Source organism: Pteropus alecto, unplaced genomic scaffold (assembly GCF_000325575.1).
Source record: "Pteropus alecto unplaced genomic scaffold, ASM32557v1 scaffold95, whole genome shotgun sequence".
In the NCBI taxonomy this organism is placed as follows: domain Eukaryota; kingdom Metazoa; phylum Chordata; class Mammalia; order Chiroptera; family Pteropodidae; genus Pteropus; species Pteropus alecto.
Genome location: NW_006441071.1, coordinates 13,355,074 through 13,372,538, shown reverse-complemented (window position 1 = coordinate 13,372,538; position 17,465 = coordinate 13,355,074). Strand labels below are relative to the sequence as shown.

Here is a 17,465-nt window from a genome sequence, read left to right as displayed (position 1 = left end):
CGGTAATTATATTTTTAATTTTTTGAGGACCTGCCAAACTGTTTCCCATAGTGCTAACAAGGCACTTTTGGGAAAAGGGTTTCATGGTCAATAGACTCCATCCTGGAACTCTTTCTCGGAGCCCCAAACTTTAGTAAACATAGTAAGGGCTCTGACAGGTCCTGAAGTAAAGAATCTATGGAACTTTGGCCCACCATTCTCCAAACTAATTGGACAGCAGAACCCTTTTTTGCAAAGTGACTAATAGCATACCATCCCCTGTTGGTTTGGGAAACCAATCCCTAAGCTTGCAGGCCATGACAGGAAGAGCTGGGACTCAGGGTCAGGAATGGGACCACTTCCAACTCTCCAAATAGTCTGGTGGGTGACCCTGACAAGTTACTTTCCTTCTTCCCTTGGCTCTGCACATGCTGTTCCCAGTCTGGTCTATTCTTCCTCTGCTTCTCTGCTTCTTGAAGGTTAATTTAACTATCAGGCATCTACCTCTTCCATCAGGAAACTGACCTGCTCTCCTGTCTCCCCAGGCAGGAATTGGAAGTCCCTCTTCTACTTAGCTCTTATTAAGCTGTGTTGCCCTCTTAAATGGTGAGGGGCCTCCTGCACTGTGTGGTGAGGGGCCAAACTTAGTTTGTACAAACCACCACCTGGAGAGCTTATTAAAAATGCAGATACCTCTATCTTATCCTTAAAAATTCTAACTCAGTAGCTCTGGGGCATGCATTTAATATCTCTAAAATGTGCATTTTTAACAAGCACCCCAGGCAATATTCTCAGACAGATGATTCTTGGAATCCTGTTTTAGTTCTGCAAGGATAAGAGCCACTTTTACCTCTCTTTATTTTACACAATATTTGTTGAATGAGCAAACAAATGATTGAAACGACCTCGGTTTCCTCCTCTGTAAAATGACAAGTTTGAATTGGGTATTCTCTAAGCTTTCTCTTGGTTAAACTTCTCTTTATAAAGTTCACGTTATTTTAACCCAGCTACTGTTTTTCCCAGCAGCTTTCACATCAGAACCGTACACAAATCTAAGCACATCAACCCACCGGAGAGACCTGCTGGAGAGGATTTAGACCGTACTACAATTTAGCAAACGACCCAGGACTCATGAATAATCATATTTTTGGAACTATCAATTTTATCAAAAGCTAGAGATACAAAGAGAGGCATACAATTGTGACCCCGTGAATTCAGTCCCGTTCTCTGACTAGCTGAGAGTCAGCACCAGCAGGGCTGACAAACCCCTGGGTTTGGGGATTAGGGAGCTAGGCATTATGGGAAACCAGGGCCAGAGAAGGTGCTGGGGTGTTGAGCAGCTCTCCTGCTGTGTGGAGGGGGTATAGACCATTAGCATTGTCAGCTTCCCCTGACTCTACTCCAACCATTTCTCAGCAGACTTTGAACATAAAAACCCTACCTTTCCTCTCCCTGAGAACACCACAAGTTTTGAGAGGCAGCTCCAGCTTCTCACAAGAGCTATGGCCTGAGAAAAATGAAGTTTCCCATTATTTATAACCTCTCAGCATTTCAGAGGAAAAGGTTGGCTATGGCTGCCAAGACCCAGCAAATATTTGGTTAGCCTGGAAAGAATGGGTGCTCATTTTCCAATTCTCACAGATTTCTCTATGCCCAGTTCCTTTTATTAAAAACCTCAAATTCAGAAATACAGTCAAATGGCACTCCAGACTCTAAGCATTCATCTGTATCCCAGGGAGCAGAACCCAGAATCTAAACAAAGAAAAGCTTCATCAATAGAACTCATGAATTTCCTCTAGGAACAGGGCCCAGCGTAGCAGAAGAATCAGCAGAGGGGCTCCTAACTGCGGTTTTCTTTGGGTGCATATTTATGGGAAGGGCCAGGAAGTATTCCTTCAGTTGAGTAGGGTCAGCACACTCTGGCCCATGGGATAAATCCTGCCTGCTGCCTTTGCTGTTTGTTTCTGACAGCCTAAGAATTAAAACTGGCTTTTACATTTTTAAATGGAAAAAAAATCAAAATAAGAAAAATATTTCATGGCATCTGAAAATTATAGGAGATGCAAATTTGTGTCCATAAATAAAGTTTTATTGGAACACAGCCATACCCATGTGTTTGCATGTTGTGTATGGCTGCTTTTGAGCTACAGTGGCAGAGTTGAGTAGTTGAGGCAGCTACTGCATGGCCTTCAAAGCCTGAATATGTCCTATCTGTCCCTTTGCAGAAAAACTGCAGATGCCTGGAGTAGGGGATGTATGACTTGGCCTTCACTGGTATTTGAACTAAAAACTATAAAAATTATATGCACAGTTAAATAATTATACAGCAAGCACCTGTACAGCTTAACGTGGGGGTCAAGAAATAAAACATTGTCAGTCAGGACTTCAGGGTCCTCCATGTGCCATTTCTTCTTGAACAGAGTCAATTAGCATCTGGATTTTTTGATATCTTCCTTACTGTTCTCTATACTTCTAACACCTAAACTCTATACAGTAGTCCCTTCTTATCTGTGCAGAATATGTTCCAAGACCCCAGTGGATGCCTGAAAACACGGATAGTACTGAACCCTATATATACTGTTTTCTCCTATATGTATGTACCTATGATAAAGTTTAACTTATAAATTAAGCATAGAGATTAACAATAATAAAATAGAACAATTATAACAATATACTGTAATGGTATGTGAATGAGATCTCTTTCTCTCAAAATCTTATTGTACTGTACTCACCCTTCTTCTTGTGGTGATGTGAGATGATACAAAGCCTACACGATGAGAAAAAGTGAAGTGAATGATGTAGCCCAGCGGTCCCCAATCTTTTTGGCACCAGGGACCGGTGCTCTTATGAGAATCTAATGCCTGATGATCTGAGGTGGAGCTGAGGTGGTGATGCTATCGCTGGGGAGTGGCTGCAAATACAGACGAAGCTTCGCTCACTCGCCGCTGCTCACCTCCTGCTGTGCAGCCTGGTTCCTAACAGGCCACTGACCTGTACCTGTCCGTGGCCTGGGGATGGGGGACCCCTGACGTAGGCAGTGTGATGGAGTGTTACGCTACTATTGACCTTCTGAAGATACGTAACAAACACTTCACAGCTTCTCTTTGGCATATCTGAGTTGCCAGCATAACTACTCTTGAGCTTTGGAGCCAAGCACTGTGATACCACAACATTTGCTCTGATAACTAAGATGGCGGCTATGACGTGATTAACGTCTCCATGCTATATATGCTATTCTCCTCAGGGCAGGACAGAGTAAGACATCGCGAGATTTTATCATGCTACTCAGAACAGCGCGCAATTTAAAATTTAAACCTCCCTTCCCCGCATTCCCACGGATGAGAGTTGAGCAAGGAAGGTCATCACAACCAGTGGGTCAGGTGGCCTTCCAAAGCCTGCAAAGTGGACAGGACTGGGAATCAGGGACATGGTAATTGTCCCTTTCTCCTTCAGGAAATCAGATAACTTCAAAGGTCAGGGTATCAGCTCACTGGAAGCTGATACTTGTGTCTTTCTCCACAGGGTTTTAGAAAAACAGGGCAGAAAACGTCCCCTCCTCCAATGCCCAGCATGCTGAAAACCCCATAACATGGAGGGCCAAGAACTAGAGGCATTTCTGAGGCATGATGTAGCACTACATTGAAAAGGTACAAATAAACCCCAAACTCTAGCACACATTTATCCAGTTTGTGAAGCGGATTAATAGAATAACCAATAAAACATGTATAAAAGCTTTAATTAAATCTGATGAAATAAAACTTCATGTTTTATTTATGGACACTCCCAACATGTAAAGGATTCAGGGACACATTCATTTTTACTGCCATTTCGTCCTCATATCTATAATTAAATCCAGGCTGCAGTTCTGGCCCAAAGCAATGCAGCATTTTAAAGCTGGCCTTGGACACTCCCTCCCCTACCCCATCTGCTTTTAATTATAATTACCATTCCAATATGAAGGAGGCTGATGGTAAAACAAAACAAAATAAAACAAACAAACAAATAGTTGCCATTGTGTTTTAAAATGACATGCTGAAGGAGGATTTCAGGCAGGTGGGCATATCCTCTATTTCCAGTTTTATTCTGTACCAAGTGCACAATCCCTTCATTTTACTTTTGACATAAAAAAAGGACTTCATGAAACAAGACAAAATAACTTATGATTATATGAAACATAACTGTGACAAATCACAAAACTATACATATTAATAGAAAAAAAGTGTACCTAATTCTTTAAAAGATTTATGACAATAAGCACCAGATGTGCCCCTAGAGTAAAATCAGCCCCATATCCAGTATGATATATGCAGTTCATTTCTCTACGTGAGTGTATATAACTATGTACAAGAGTCTGTGTGATTTATGGAAAACAGATTTCCACTTTTTCCCCCCAAAGTGCTTTATGTCAGCAACATTACACAGGATGCTCTGCTGTCTGTACAAAATAAATCTCTTCTTTTTTACACTCGCCATTTATCCAATGAGTATTTTTTTTCTTTATCCATTGCAAAAAAAAAAAAAAAAAGTAACCGCCGAAATTCCACACCACCAACAAAAAGTGCTATTAAAAAATGCTGCTATAAAATGACATGGTCAAAGCAGTCAAATAAAATACCAAATAATTAAATCAGACATTTACAATCGCTATACCCAATACTTCAAGGCAAGTGGAAAGTTAAGGTTCTTGGATAGGGGAGATGAACATTTACCTCTGTTCTAGCATAATAATGTGCTTGGCAGTTGGTAATTTCAAAGCAATAGAACACCATCAACATTCAGTTTTATCAGTGGAAACTATGCTGTGATCCACTGAAGACCTTTTGTTCATTTTAGAATCACCGATGTAATTTGGGGGAGACACAGGTAAAAGGACCCCACAGGACTGGTAAATATTTAAATAATATTTAACAGCTGATCAGAGGCTAAATTATAACTGACATATTGATGCAGTTCCTTTAGGGAATTAAGACAATGCAGCAAATGAAATGCATCTAGGCATAGTGATTTTTTTCTTTTTTAATGTAATAGGATAATTGGCTTTGGGCTGTGTGTATTTTCACAAACATCAGTTGTCGTTGTTGTCTTTTAAAGGGAATGAAAATCTCTGTTAGAATGTTTATGAAAATGGTTACATATCAAGACTAAAAAGGCCAGGAAATGAAAGGGTATGAATTTTTTGAACATTCCATTTTTACTGCTACAAACATAATAATGAAAGTATATATAAATCTTGTGCGATGCAAAAGCAAACAAGAAACAAATTTTAAGGTCAGGTGAGATTCTGAAATCTAAGGACAGCATGAAGTCTAGAAGGAACCTGAGTGTCCCATCCTGAGATCTTAAGCTCAAACACGTAGCCATCAGGAAACACTGAGGGGTACATGAGGGGCTCTCAGCAATGCAGACGGCACTAGGCCCTGCTTTCTCTGCTAACAGGAAGGCCCTCCTCAGGGGCAAGGCCAAATTCTTGCTGAGGAAGGAGGCTCTGCAGGAACCACTGCCCTTCTCTCTCCAGCTCCCACGAGCCCCCATGAGGCGAGAGAAGGGCAGAGCCGCTGCGAGACCACGGTAAGACCAGAGACTGGGACAGGAACATCTCCAGCTAAAGAGGGAGATGACATTCATGGTTTCTGACGTTCAGCTTCTGTCTTTCTCCTCCTTCTCTCTTTCCACTTTAAATTATATAAAGTCATAAGGCAGGGCTGACAACAGCAGCTGCAATAACGACCCTGCCTTTTCATCTTTTTTCTCCTTATTACGCAAATTAAATGTATTTTGAGTTTCTCATAAAGACTTCGGTATTTAAGAATGGACAGACTGTCTCTCTAAAGATACCAGAGCTTTCCTTTCTTTCGAGTGTGACAAAGGACATATGAGGGATGCCAGTTTAACATGCATGTGTCCTTGCTTAGGCCAACTGATACACCTACAAAATCTGCAAGAAAGGTGGTACTTTATATGCAGTCTGAGAGCTCATTTAGAAAGGAAGCCCGATGTGTACACTTTCATAAAGTAGAACAGATTTTTGTAAAGTGAATACCTTGTGTCTTCTGCAGACTTGAACATCTGTATTATGGCTTCTCTCAGATCAGAGCTCACTAGTCAGAGAAACTAGACTGACCAATGCACTGTAAAAATGGACCTCACACTTGGTTCTTTATTCACCTTACTGTACCACATGTTTCAATGAAGCCCGGAATCAGGCAGAATACTACTGACTGCAGCCAGACTGGAAGGACCCATCTGTCAGGATATAAACCATCACGGGATCCCAAGTCTGACATCAAGCTGTTTAATTATCTTGTTGAAGATTGTAATTATTTTTGTTTGACAAATAGCATTGTTTCATTTTTATTCAGAAAATATTTTTAAAGAGAGAAAGAAAAAAGTATAAAATGTGACAGTACTGTCATGTCAGAATTTACTGAGTGTCTTTGGCGTTTGGCTAATTTTTATAGCCTCGGCCATAGGACTCAAGATCTTTTTAATAGCTTTGTAAAGGTGCCATAGAAAATGGCTTCTTCTTCAGGCTTAACGTCAAATGGCCAAGTGCTCTTTAAAAATCTCAGGCCCCCAAACCAGAGTTTCAGAAAAAAAAGTTGCCTTCTTCTGCCCACCTTTCCAGAGCTGTTCTCTCTACCTGCCTTAGGTCATACTTTGATAAGAACTGATAATCAGACACGTGGGCATGTCTGAACCACAGTCAAGAAGAGGATGAGAACAATGCATAAAAAGGGAGAGAAGTATAGAAGAGAGGCAGACAGACAGGAGTGGATATCTTGAGAGAGGGAAGCAGAGGCTGTATAAAAGAACTGGGAATAGGGCATCTCTAGTTAGGTTTTCCAAGAGATGCAGGAACCTAACTCAGTGCGTCCCTGTGTTCACATCTTCTAGCACATCTCTGGGTAGAGCACCAGAGCAGAAGCAATGGGTGAACCAGTCAAGTAACCTTTTGCTTTGAACAAGGTCTTTGAGGTGGAGTCGACAGTCAACCCTCAGCGTTCCTGCTATAGCAGGAAAGGTATTGGGCAGTACCTTTCCCTCAGGTAGCCTTTGCTAAATGTAAAACTAACATTCCAGGAGTGCTCACAGGTGCTGCAAGGTAGGCCCAGGCAGAGCTACAGCTGTGGCAAAATGTATGTAGCTGGGTGATTAAAATAATTATTTCCATCCAAAGAACAGACTTCTAAATATTTTTTCCTTTTAAAGTAGATGTCAATAACAAGTCTTTAAAATGAAAGAAAAAAGATAGGTTTCTGAAATATAAAACTAGTTGTAGTGCTTTTCAAGGGACTGTGCTCGACGGAACCTTCTTAATTTGTTTTTGGAGAAACACTGAAAAGCAACTGGTTACCACAGGGATATCTAAGAGGAGAGAGAAGCAGCCAGGTCACTAGAATGCCAGGCCAGGGCCAGACACTCAGGGCCTTTCCAAGAGTGGGTGACGCCCATGCTGTGCTGTGGACCTGAATTTCCCTTGTTATACCTGGCCTTGCATCAGCCAGGAGCGACGCTGAGCACTAGGTGAGGCAGTTCGATGTGCTTCTGGCAATTTCTGTTGCCCTTCTCTATTTGGAGTTTTCAGCAAGGGTGATCCCCAAACTACATTTTCACATGCACATCACTTCATTGGTGTCCTTTGCAGGTTGACAGCCAGGAAGTAACAGGTATCTGGTAGAGTGAGAGTCTAAATTCCCTTTAAAAAGACAGTCCTGCTGGTCACCAGCAAAACCCAGAGGAAAAAAGGAGCAACCGCAAACATTCCTGTAAAGCCCAGCTCTGATCATCCAGTAACAAAGATACATCTGTGACTTTGCAGGCTCTGCTGATTCAGCGGACATCCTTTTCAAGCAGTCTATGAGAGTATGAATACAAAAGGTGGCAAGCAACAAAAAGGTTCTGGATGCCAGTGGAAGCAGAGACCAGGGGAGCTTTTAGCCTTCCGTATAGACAGAGGAGAGCTGGCTAGGGCAGCGGTCCACAGCACTGATCTGCAAGAATGTGGTGTCTTCAGGCCCGCTGCGAAGAGACTCTCCAAACAGGCTTGAGGAACCTGAAGGTAAATCATACACTGGAAGAGAAAGAACACACAAGTTAACTCCTGCCTTGCCACACCCCCCAGATGTACACTGAGACAACCTTCCTGGGCTAGACCCTTTAGAAGTTTTCTATCCTTAGTACCTTGATGGAAGAGGAGGCTGATGTTATTTTGGCAGATGGCCAAAATAAGTCTTCGTACAAAATATGGGTTCAGTATAAGTAAAAGTGAAGTGTTCGAGGGAAGGGTGAAGGTGGTTTTAAAAAGGAGGTGCTATTAAATTTGAATCATAAAGAAGGAAGTGATTCTTACAGATGGAGAGGTTAAAAAAAAGAACAAAGACAGAGGGAGGAGCACATGGGGCCAAATGTGATGGCAAAGCTCAGGTGCGGAGTATGCAGGCAGACACATGTGAGGGCAGTCTGGAGAGTACGATGAAGCCTAACTCATAGGTGCTTTAAGTGCCAGGCTAAGAAGAGTAGACTTTATTCTCAGCTAAAGTATTTGAGCAGGAAAGTCACTTATTTTATCCTTCATTCTTGGAAGACATTGGTTACAATAGCATGAAAAGCAGAATGGTAAACATAAAAGAGTCGACTCAGAGAGACGCGTTAGAAGGCTCTTTACATGGTCTGGGAGATATGATGGCCCCTAGACTAGGATGGTAGAAGTGGGGCTGGAGCAAAAGGTGAAGAGGAGAAACATTTCAGGAATAAATTCAACAGAATTTGATGTGCTCGTGTGCTGGGTCAAATCTAGTCAGCTGGTCACGGAAACCCAACAGGTCTTTCCTGCCAGTCTGCCAAGTTTCTAAGTCACAGAAACCAACGCACCTGTAATGCCCGAGTGAGTTGAGAAGGCTCTGTGGAAAACATCAAAGCCAGCCTGGCCCATGGATGTGGGGACCAGGTAGTCCTCGAAGGAAGGTACCACACTGCAGGAGCTGCTGGGCGGCATGGTTCTCTGGGAGTCAGGGTAATGTGGGGGGCAGAATGTCTGCAGCTGCCCATAAAATCCTGAAATGCAAGCACGGCATTGAGCTACTGCAAGGCACAACTTTTGAAGATCATTCCAACCCAACTAGACCCTCACAAAGCCTAGTTTTATATGACAAAAGGCCTTTAATGCTTAAGTTCATCTGTAAAATCTTCTATGCAAGTGTTTGGAATGCACCATTTGGACAGAAGCTCTTCCACCTTTAGCTTTTGAAGTTTGCTGGTTTATGACATTTTTATTCCTACTCTAGCAGTTGAGGCGAAGGGCTTCTTAGTTTCCCTAGATTCTCTAAAGAGCCCAGGACGCTGAAGCCCTGACCTTCAGAGGACATCCTTGTCCAGGCTCTCCCACCAGATTCTGAGTCCATCTTCCTTTATCCTATATTCCTATATCCTTTATCCTACATTCCTATATCCCATTTTCATATTTGATAAAAACCTGAAGGATTTTTTTAAAGGCAACAGAGATCTATTCATTCATCTGTCCTTCTAGCAAGTAAATACATACATGTTTATATCTTCCTCGTTATTTTGAATAGTTACATAAGTCTCCCATAGTTAAATTACTACAATTTACTCAATTATTATTGTTGATATTTGCAATAAATGGGAAAATTGGAAGTGAACAAATAGGATAATGAAGAAATAGGTGGAAAGATTTCTTAATATTTAAAAACAATCAACATTTTACTAATCATGTTTCATTTATCTCTCATTTTTCTCCCCTCACTTAATAGAGTTTTCCTTGGGATCCTGTGTGGTCTTTTTCTATAATCTCCCATACCTTCCTTTTCCTTTTTCCTCCTTGCTTTGATAAATTTAAGCCAATGGATTACTTTCTTGGAGTACAATATGCTTTAAAAAATATAATAAGAAATCTTTATTCAATACGTTATTGAAGGGAGAGTTGCAGCTCTGCTGCAAACTCTCCATTTCATTGGGTCTGTTTCCTCGACTATAACATGTGAATGTCACTGTCTATGTCACTGGGTTATCGTGAAAAGTAAATGAGTCACTGGATAAGGAAGTTCATATACAACCAAGGTGCACTGACATATCCAGCCTACTGTGCTCACAGCTCTTCTCGTTTCTGATTGGTACTCTAAAGTCCAGGTCCCCAATCCCTGGGTCGTGGACTGGTACCCGTCCATGGCCTGTTAGGAACCAGGCTGCACAGCAAGAGGTGAGCAGTGGCGAGCGAGTGAAGCTTCATCTGTGTTTGCAGCCACTCCCCAGTGCTAGCATCACTGCCTCAGCTCCACCTCAGATCATCAGGCATTAGATTCTCATAGGAGCACTGGTCCCTGGAGCTAAAATGGTTGGATACCACTGCCCTTAAGTGTAACTGCTCAAATTACCCTTGGCTGAGAGGAGGCCTGTTCTATGGGTACTAGAAATATCACCAAAAAATATGCTCATAAAGACACAGTCTGATCCTCTAGAAGCTTATGATCCAGGACAGAGGGATCAATGGAGATTTATGCACAGGGCACACTCACAGTAGAAAACAAAATAATATCCTTTATAAGCGGATGACTACTTTATACAGAGTCGAAAAAAATCCACATAGGTTTGGGGAGAACATTAAATGCATATTAACACTATAGACTAGGAAAATACCTAAGGAAATTTCATATCAAGGCAGGAGAAGAAAGAATAGAAAATTATTGGCTCTTTCTCTGATACTCAAGGCTTCTATTTGCTCTCAATAGACAAATGGCGAAGGACCCAAACAGACCTCTCAAATACTCATGTAATTCATCAATGAATATGGACAAAGTGTCAATCTTTTAACTAAGAAAAACATAAAAATAAAAACAATGATAAAATACCATATTCTACCTAACACATTAGCAAAGATTTCTAAAAATCATTCTCACTGCTGGAGTGAGACTGGTGAAGAAGTCACTTCTGCATAGTATCGAAGACATGGCAAAAAAGCCATAAGCTTTTTGTAAAATAATTTGAAAACATGTATCTAGAATGCTAAAACTCTTCATATTCTTGGACATGGTAATTTTACTTCTGAGAATGTAACCTAAAAGTATATTCCGAAGAACAGAAGAAATTCTGCACAGAGAATCATCGCACTGCTAGTTGTCCTAAGAGAAAATTGAAGAGTCAAAATGGCAACACTAAGAGAATGATTAAGCAATAGTGGTACATTTAAATGATGAGAATATTAAATAAACATTAAGACAATATTTATAAGGAATTTTTAACAGTGTGGAAAGACTATTATAGGGTTTGGCTGAAAAAAACAAACAAGATACAAAACTGAATGTGGACGCCAGGTTCATTTGTGTGGAAGTCTGTATAGGACAGATTTTGAGACAATATATCTATAGTTGTCTTCGGGTTTCTTTTATCTTTTTTTGGCTTTATATTTTTCTGAATTTTAATAGTGGTGAAGAGCAAATATTCTGGAGCCAGACATCTTGGGTTCAAATCCTAACTCAACTACTTAGTAATTGTGTAGTCTTGGCGAATTACCTAGCTTCTTGGTGTATTAGTTTTCTAATTTGTAAAATGGGGTTAAAAGTAGCCTTACACCTCACTGAGCTATTATGAAAATTAAATGAAGTAATATTTACATGTAATATAATTCTATATTTATAAAATACATATTTTAATGATATAATTTATATAATATGTTTGCTAAATAAAGAAAATAAAAATGTACAGTTATTTCACAATAAAGTTCTCAAAAATAAAATAATGTTTATTAAGAGAAACATTAAAATAATGTTTATTAAGAGAAACATCAAAAAGGCAATAAGTAAGTCCTTGAGCACTAACCTAATGTAGTAATGAACACAGCAGTGGGAATATGGCTCACTTATAGTTCCCAGGTGGACACTTCTGGAATGTTCTTGGCCCTCTAGGGATCTGAGCTATATACCTCTTAACCATGTTGGTTCCTAGATCTTGCACTAATTGACATGCATCCTGATTTCTTCACTCACTCAGTGTGGGTTCAAAACAGTAACAAGTTTGAATGGTTTGAAGGACCTGGGATATGCAGCTCGTGGTTTGGGAAGTTTCTTAAACAGGTCATGACTTTGGTACCTGGTGGCCAAGCACATGTAATCACAGCATACCCATTAGGAGGAAAACATTACCATGTACCATCATGGCTGGTTTATTAGACTGTAATGTCACCTCACTGAGCAAAATTGACAATACTTGTTATTTGCCCCTACGCTTGCTCTGCTCAAATGTGTCACCCATAAATTCCCTGATAGCATTCCTCAGTGTAATATTACCCTTCCAAGAAGAGAAGGCATTTTTCACTAAACTCCCATATCTCTCCAAATAGGAACATTAATTATTCAAGTGTGTCAGGTACAGTGATGGAGACTTTCACTGGCCTTTTGTGAAAACCAATTCATTCTCTCTTAAATCATGCTTCTAAGATAGCACAGAAATGTCATATGGCTTCAATCTACATTTGTGTGTTGTGATGTGTAAGAGTATAAAAGGTTTGTAGTGTAGTAAAATGTCCCTGGTGAAGAAAAAAAATGAACATTCTGGGCTCCATTTCCCAGTTTCCCCTGTCTGTCTAGATCTGAGTAAGAGGGCAGAGTGGACTGTAATTCCTGCCTGTGGGTGTCTTGGCTGACACAAGACACAGTCAAAACCAGAATGGCCCCGCAAGCATGTTTTATCACTCTCACAGCCAACTCAGGGAAAGAAAATCCTCTTTATTAAATCCCTCCCTCCAAGAAGCCAGTTACTAGAGATGCCAAATACACTGGTGTGGATGACTGTGGTCACTCGAATCAAAGAGCTTTAACATATCCTCTTCCCAGTGCTCCCTCCATAAAACTAATGAAATTTTTAAAAATTCCATTAGGGTCTTGCCACACACACAAACCCAGAGGAAACCTAACTCATTTTTTGGTGAATGGCTCCTGTATTCTAGCTGTTGGATTTCACATAGTAAATTTGGAAGGAACACTACCTCTTGAACCCAAAGCAAAATGAGGCAAGATGTTAACACATTTCGTGAGCATAAAACAAGAATGATGGCAAGGTCAGCAATCTGTCAATGGTCGTTATCAAGTGCTGGTCATGGTGCTGTTGGAGAGACTAAAAAAAAATATATATATATATATCTTGTCCCTGAAGACTGATAATACAGTTGGAGTGAGAACACGTACATTTATAATAGCATAAGAATGCACAAATAAATGTATGTTGGCAATAAGTGTGAGTTGTCCCATTGAGTTATAAAATCACCCCTCCCCAATTTTGGAAGTTATTTTACCTCCAAGATGGGATGAGGGTGGGGTGGGAGCAGGGAAGAATTTGCAGATAAAATGATTCTACCCACATTGCAGCTCCTGAATGTCCAGGAGAATCATTTTTCCTCTTGTCAATTTTGGGAAAGTTTTTCCTTCCAAAAATAAACTTGTTTTTCTAATTATAAAATATATTTGAAATTAATTATACTAATTAGAAATGTAGACTAGAATAAAGAAAGAAAGGAAAAATTATCTTTATTTCTATAATTCGAATGTGGCCAGATATATACACACAAAACTGAAATGTTATACATATTGTTTTGTATCCTATTTCTTCCCTTAATATTATCTATGAGCTTAACATATGATTAAAATTCATTCTTAAAATCCCCTCCTTTTTACTTTGTCACGTGGGCTCACTGATGTCTCTGTGATGATAGGTTAGATTCATGGTCGCTCTTGCTGCTAATGATGACATAAAGCAGCCCCAAGAATCTGGGTGTGGATTTCCTTCCCAAAGTGGAAGGGGAGTAGGGGAAGTTAGAGGAGAAAGGAATTGTGTGACTAACTATGATAATAGAAGGGTTCTCCAGGGCAGCACCATCCAATAGAACTTTCTGTGTTGATGGAAGTGCTCTATATCTCACAGTCTGAAACAGTAGCTGTGTGTGGTTATTAAACATTTATTTGAGCTGTGGCTAGTGTAACTGAAGAACTGACTTTTAAATTTTATTTAACTTTAATTAATTCAAATTTAAATAGCCACATGTGGGGTTCCTGGCTACTGTACTAGACAGTATAGATCTAGGGCAATTCGCATTCCCAGGTTTAGCAGAATTTGTTTCAAGAATGTTTCTGATTAAATTCCTGAACAAAAAACACATGATCCACCATCAAAGTTTAAATAAAAGCCAGATAATGATTCTCACACACTCCTTGCCTTCAAGATAGGGAGTATATTAGATTCTTTATTATATTTATTTTATATTTTTCTTACAAATTTATCACTCCCATCTTTATGGAAGGAACTGGAGTATAAATAAGTCAATAAATAAATAATGGTCATCCAACCTGCAACCCTCAAGAGGGCTGATGAGCATTATTTTAAGCTAAATTTCCCAGGCAATTCAGCTCTCCTGGAGAAATCACTTTCCCTTCTGGAAGTAGAAGAAGCAAAAGAAAATATGCCACCCACTTTCTCTCCTGCAGACTGTAGGCCTAGCTCACCATGTCCACTGCTATGATGAGTGGATGAGCTATGGTGGAGTATGTTCAACACTGAGGTTCTAACCAACTGCTTACCCAGATGGATGGAGAGGAATATCATCACCCTGTACACCTTGTCAATGTGCAATGTCAGGAGCTGTGTACTTGGTGGGTTTGTTTATGTAGCAGATGGCTTTGCAAAACAAAATTCTTGTTCTCCTTTATGGTGAGGCAGGGTACCATCACCAAACTCTGGGTACCAGGAAAAACACTGGATGGACAACACTAGGAACTGAGGCTGACCCCTTCCTGCAGTAGGCTCTGCCCAGACCATGATGACAACATACAGATGTATGCAGACCATGTGTGGACCATTGGAAAGGTCCTCTGAAACTACTTCCCCAATCAGACTGTCACCTGATCAGGCTTGGTAGGGTCCTTTGTGTGGGTCTTCGAAAACAATGTCAGGAGTACTTGTTTCCCAAGACCCCTTGATATCTTCACATGGGAAGTCCCTTCGGTTCCTGTGTGATCATGGTGCATCTTTCAGGGTTCCATGCCAAGCACTGTTGTTTTCAGCTACTGCTCAAATCTCAGGATTCACCTTTTCCCTTGATCTTTCAGAAGAAATACTAAGGTGTATGCTTACCTTTGTTGTTGTATTTTTTGTAAAAGGGGGGTGATCACTGTATCTACTTCATGAGGTAACTACTCAGATTAAAGAGGATTCAAAGAGATGATCCATGTTAGTGCTCAGCATGTGCCTGGCACATAGTTAGCACTCTATAAATGTTCTCTTCACTTTGCTTTCTCCATTCTTCTAATGGCACAAGCATTTCAATTTTTATGCTTTCATTCACTCAACAACAACTTACTCAAGTGCTGGAGACACTTGGAGTTTATGTTTTAGTGAAAAAGAAAGATAAACATATAAATGAGAAATCAAGCAACATAATTTCATACTATATGTGACAATAAAAAGGAAATTTTCTTAAGAAATATATAGAGATGCAACTTTTTCTCCAGAATACATTCATGGTGGGAAGAGGGAAAAAAAAACCACAAATAAGAAAGAAGTTTGGGTGCTCTTAAAATTTTTAAAAAAGAGTACTGGCTGTGGTTCTTTGTTTGGCCCTTGCCTGGTGATGACAGGTACAATTAGGAGGCCATCTCGCAGCTCTGCTGAGGACCAGCCCTGGCTGAGTGCTTTTTCCACCAGTGGTTCTGATCAGTTTGTGCCCAGGTAAGAGACTAAGCAGATATCAGTAGCAGAGGCAGAGCTGGCAGTGCCTCAGCATTTTGGTGGTACAGTTGTTTGCTAGCCAAGTGGAAGGAAATGTATATTTATGAGCTTTATGACTTTAATTATTTTATAGCAGAGACTATAATTTTGTGGGTTACTTTAGGAAGTATAGAGTTTTGGGCCTCAGCCATACGATTGCTGCATATGCAGGGGCATGGACGAGCCTAAGTGACGAATGGGAGAGCTCCAAAGACAGGGACATATAAAGAAGATGCACGACCCTAATCTCCTTGGTTCCCTAATTTCTTCTTCTCCAACACTTTCTGGCTATTTGTGGATCCCTCCTTCTCTCTGGGGGCCCTTGAACCACCCCCTTTGAGTAACTCCTATAATCCATGACACAAGTCAACAAGACAAAAAAGGAAAACATAGGAAAATTTGTTGGCAAAGCTCCTAAAGGCCCTAAAAACATGGTCTTTGGGGTCACATCTTAGCCTGATTTTATGCATTCAAATATTACTCAAAACTCTTAAGATTCCTTTTTAGGTAGCCATCTAACATTCCTATCTTGTAAGTAGGTGATCATTTTATAACAAAGAGATGGAAGCAGAGGAGCTTTTGAATCCCTTGCTGTTATAACCAATACTTCATTTATATGATACCATGCAAATAAGAGACAAGTGGAAAATTCATACAACCATTTTAATACTTCCAAACATTCAGGTGTTTGGAATTATTCATGGATCTAGCCATTATCTTAAAACAAATGGGCAGCAGAATCAAAACAGCCATCACATCATCTCCTACTAAATCCATAGCTTTCTCATTTGCAGTCCCCTTGCATTGGAACTTTTATAGAACATTTTGGTTAGTGTTATACCAACCACTCGGAGAATTCTGTCAGAAAGAAGAAGAGGAACTAATATTTATTTGCTCTGAGTAGAGATTGCCGTAGGTGTTTTACGTAGAAAATCTTCATCCTTACAACAACTTTTGAGTTAAGTATTATGGTCCCTAATTTTTAGACAAAGAAATAGAGAAATTAAAATAATTACCCAAATCCACATAGCTATCAAATTTCAAACTAGGACCCAAACCCTAGTCTGTTTAGTGACATAGACTACTAGGGCTTGAGCTCATGGACCAAATAAACATAAACAAAATCTTGCCATTTTTGTTGAGGCCCCTCAGTGCCAGTTCAGAGGCAAAGTTACCCAGACTGGATCAACATTTCATCAGGAAGAAAAGCACTGAATTAACTAGTAAAATTGAAAAAAATCACCTAACCACTGAAAAATTCTAAAAACCCTCAAGAGTAGAAACAGAGACATTTCAGAAATTTCTTTTGGCTAATTTTCTTATTTCATTACTCTTTTATTTCTATCTATTGCATGAATAACTTGGATCTGGGTTCGAATCCTAGATGACCCATTAACCAACTGTGTGCCATTAGATAAATTATTTTCCTTCTTGAGTCTCTTTCTTTTAAAATAATGCCTACTTTATAGAGCATGGAAAACATTATATATAAGGATGCTTATAAAAGCACCTAGTGCATTCTCTGGCAGGTAGTAGGCCCTCAGTAAATAGCAGCAATTATTATTACCATGAAAAGTAGAAAATGATACTGCTTTTAAAAGTGAAATCTCCACAATTTGGTTGTCATTTTTTTGCCTTGGCTCCTGGTCTTGGCAATCAACATCATCCAGGTCTTCATCTAGCTAGAATTCTACTAAGCTTCCCTCTGTAGTGGGGAA

The 17,465-nt window shown here is 40.0% G+C and overlaps 1 protein-coding gene across 6 annotated transcripts in view; it reads right to left on the bottom strand.

The window, feature by feature from the left end:
• Positions 1–3,698: 3,698 nt before the first annotated feature.
• The window catches only part of GLIS3 (GLIS family zinc finger 3), a 420,354-nt gene continuing 406,587 nt past the window's right edge, over positions 3,699–17,465 (bottom strand). For 4 of the 6 annotated variants that reach the window (XM_025051464.1, XM_025051463.1, XM_025051465.1 and 1 more), the window contains 2 exons: positions 8,851–9,033; positions 3,699–8,050 (listed from right to left, as the gene is read on the bottom strand). In XM_025051464.1, coding sequence (XP_024907232.1) covers positions 7,914–8,050; positions 8,851–9,033 — 320 coding nt within the window. In that variant the 3' untranslated portion in view covers positions 3,699–7,913. The remainder of the gene's footprint in view (positions 8,051–8,850; positions 9,034–17,465) is intronic. The other 2 variants (XM_015594465.2, XM_015594464.2) reach the window with 1 other exon arrangement.